Raw genomic sequence first — 3773 nt, 5'->3', positions numbered from 1 at the left:
TCTGGACCCGGAATCAGAGATTCACTTCAATTGGCACTCCAAACACGGCCCGATTGAAGCTCAGGTTGATGGTGAGAACCATTGTAGCGACGGGAAGCAACGGCGACGGAGAAGCGACGGCGACGGGAAGAAGCGACGGCGACGGGGAGAACCGGGTGCGATGGGAAGAAGCGACGGGAAGAACCGGGTGCCGAGAAGGATGGTGGCTACGGTCGACGGAGACGATGTTGAGAAGAAAGTGGCCGGCTACGGTGGCTTCGGGTTTGAGTGGGTGGTCTTGGATGAAGATGGAGGTATGTATGTCTATATATATATATATATATTGAGTATAGAGGAAGGAATGTGAGAGGAGTAAAGAAAATGAAAGAGGGGAGGAAATTGTGGTGGAGAATGGGGGTAAGGAAACCGGAGGAAGGAGGAAGAAGAAAATACCCGGTGATCGGACTGCCATTTTTCCCGACAAGCTGGTTTTTTCAAGCTTTTGAAAAATATAATAATCAGAAGGGCACAGATTGAGCGGCCAATATTCTCTATGTAAAAAGTCTAAAACACCCTCCTTCTCAACGGCCATTAACGGAAATAAATGACGGAATGGCACAGATTGCCCCGCCCATATATGACAGACGTCCATAATGCGCAAATTAGTTTTCAGTGGCTAATCCATATCCCGCCGATATATTTCAGGGAGTCAAATTGGAATTTTCTCATATGTTTTGTTTAGCTTTATATCGAACATATTTGTGTCATTTTGATAGAGATGAGAAAATGATACCGAATACAGACTTATTTATTTATTTTTTTGAGAATGTCATATATGTAATAATAAATGATAAAAATCATGATTTGAATTATTTTTCTAATTCATCTAATTTGTTGTTTTAGTCATGGATGTACCTAAGCCCCGACCAATGATAGTTTTCACTGAATGCCCGAGGTACCCGTGTGTGCCCCGTATCATAATTCATAGGTGTGACATGGTTAATATCGTAAACGGATGCTAATGGACAAACGAGCACTATTAAGGATTTGAGTTTGTCTGTTTGTTTGTGTCCGCTCGTTAATATTGTAAACGGGTGCCAACGAACAAACGAGCACTAATGAACACTATTACACTAAATGTATGTGTAGTGGGCGGCATGTTGAGCGACAAATAGCCAATGAACCCACCCCCGCGAATAAGACGGCCGACAAGGGGGGTGGGCGACAAGAATTTGTTGTCGTGTTTGTTTTTTTGAATAATATTATCATATTAGTGTGTGTGTGAGAGAGAGAGAGAGTGTGTGTGTGTGTGTCTGTGTGTGAGAGATGTGATGGGGCTACAACACCATTACACCCCTAAAATTAAAATCGCTCATTTGCTGACGTGACGCCGCGTGTCAAAAATTGCCCCCATTTTGTAGCCCTCCACTACACATAGCCCGGGCATATAAACACACAGACACTAATTGACAAACAAACACTAACGAGCACTGATGAACATTAATGGACAAACATACATAAACGGCTCTAACGAACAAACCAACATAAACGATTACATATTAATTCAAAAAGAATAATCATAAATCCGTACGTTACCGAACGAACGTGAACGGATGAACGTTAACAGATGTAATCGGACGGACATTACCGAACGTTCACGAACACTATTGAACGAATGCAGCCTATGTTCGTCCGTTAGGCTTACCGAACGAAAGTCTTTTGTTCATGTCCTGTTCGTTTATTATACGGACGGACATAAACAAACTTCCACCGGACGTCCGGTTCGCTTACAGCTTTGCGGATTACTAATACACATTAATTAGTAATCTCTAAAAACACCCTTAATTCACAAAACTTGCAAATAAGAGAACTAACCGAACCCAATATACCGAACTTGTATACAGGTTGGGAACTAGTTAACGGGCCAACAATAATATTGTTTGACCTGTACAAAACATGAGCTTGAGTTCAAGCAAAGTACAACAATAACAAGAAACTGACTTCATTTATATCATTTAGTGCAGATAATTTCTTACCATTTATGGCGCTCGAGTCGGTTTTAAACTAAAAAGGAACTGCAGTTTGAACATTTAATAAGATAAACCAAAACACATAACTAAACTAAATCAACTCATATCAAATCAGCAATATTTGAAGGCAGCTCCTCAACAACCACATTGTAGAACTTCTGAATATCCGCTAGCATTCTTTTGTCATCCGATGTCACAAAACTAATCGCAACACCTTTCTTCCTACCAAACCGCCCGCTACGCCCAATACGATGGAGATAGTTTTCGGGTTGGGTGGGTAAATCATAGTTGATAACAACTGAAACTTGTTGCACATCAATTCCACACGCCAAATAATCAGTTGTAATAAACACGCGCGATGACCCAGACCGAAACTCACGAAACTTGCTGTCACGCGTGTTCTGGTCCATGCTATCGTGTGCAGCTGACACAGTGTGGTCCCGGCTTCTCATTTTATCGGCCAGCCAATCAACTTTTCGGTTAGTGTTGACAAAGATGACACTTTGGGTGAGTGCTAAGGCAGATTCATAAAGGTCACACATGGTTTCAAGCTTCCATTCTTCATTTTCAACATTTACATAGAATTGTTTGACGTATGCTAACGCGAGTTCGTCACATTTAATGAGAATTCGTACCGGTTTATTCATAAACTTTCTTGTGGCTTTAAGAGCCTCGGGTGGCATTGTTGTAGAAAACGCTCCAACTTGAACCTTTAGCGGGAGTAACTGAAAGATATCATAAACTTGATCCCTGAAACGTCTTGAAAGCAATTCATCCGCCTCATCAAGCACAAACATTTTGATGAAATCGGAACGTAACGTCTGTCTTCTAAGCATGTCAAATACGCGTTCAGGTGTACCAACGACAACGTGGACCCCGGCTGAGAGTATGCGTTGGTCTTCACGAACACTGGTCCCGCCGACACAAGCATGTACCTTCACACCAAGGTAGTCACCAAGGGCCCGCATAACCTTTTCAATTTGTTGAGCAAGTTCACGAGCTGGAGCTAAAACTAACGCCTGACATTCCACCTTGTTGTAGTCGAGTTGTTGAAGAATACCCAAGCAAAAAGTTGCGGTTTTACCAGTTCCGGATTGAGCTTGTTGAATCACATCTAGACCCTTGGTGAAGGGTACAATTCCCTTTTGTTGGGCTGCAGATGGCTTCACAAAACCTATATTTATATAACTTAAATGTCAAAAAGAAATATATACTTATATATATTTACTCTTTTAAAACACTAGAAACATTTAGAAAGATATGTAACAACTAAACTCACCATATGCATAAATGCCTCTCAGAAGGTTTTCTTGCAAACCCTTGGAATCAAAGCTTTCATAAACTTCATCATATGATGTAAAAGAGTCTTGTCCATTAGTTGAAAGCCTGTATAATAAATCAAAGGATATTAAGCATTTAGAAGTTAAGCAACATCTTAGACACACTTTCCAACACAGTTAGAAGAACTCACAACTCATCCAATTTTGCATCAAACAAATGAGTATCGAACCGTGATCCTTCTTGTGCTATAACTGCCATGAAAAGAACAGAAAACAGATAAACTTGAGAACCAGAAAAAATATTGAAACATAATCAAGGTTGCAGGCTGTTTAAACAAATGAGGAACACAAATTTAAAATGCGCGCTTTAAGCGCGCAAAAACTACTAGGCTAACATTGTTCCCGCTCCCACTACCTCTGTTATTTTTCCCTAATCTGCCAACATGAATTTACTCACTAAATGATTCACCTGAATTTCTTCGCC

At 40.8% G+C, this 3773-nt stretch overlaps 1 protein-coding gene across 1 annotated transcript; it reads right to left on the bottom strand.

Annotated features, from left to right (window-relative positions):
- Positions 1 to 2110: 2110 nt before the first annotated feature.
- Positions 2111 to 3541, bottom strand: LOC143616905 (eukaryotic initiation factor 4A-9-like; the record flags this gene model as incomplete). The annotated part of the gene is made up of 3 exons (XM_077089601.1): positions 2111 to 3183; positions 3289 to 3395; positions 3481 to 3541. Coding segments are annotated over 3 exons (1241 nt in total), but the record flags the coding sequence as incomplete, so codon positions are not given.
- Between the last annotated feature and the right edge of the window lie 232 nt (positions 3542 to 3773).

Source organism: Bidens hawaiensis, unplaced genomic scaffold, assembly GCF_021521415.1.
Source record: "Bidens hawaiensis isolate Kalapana, Puna unplaced genomic scaffold, B.hawaiensis_p1.1 tig00050615_1, whole genome shotgun sequence".
Taxonomy (NCBI): Eukaryota; Viridiplantae; Streptophyta; class Magnoliopsida; order Asterales; family Asteraceae; genus Bidens; species Bidens hawaiensis.
This window is presented reverse-complemented; position numbering and strand designations above follow the sequence as displayed.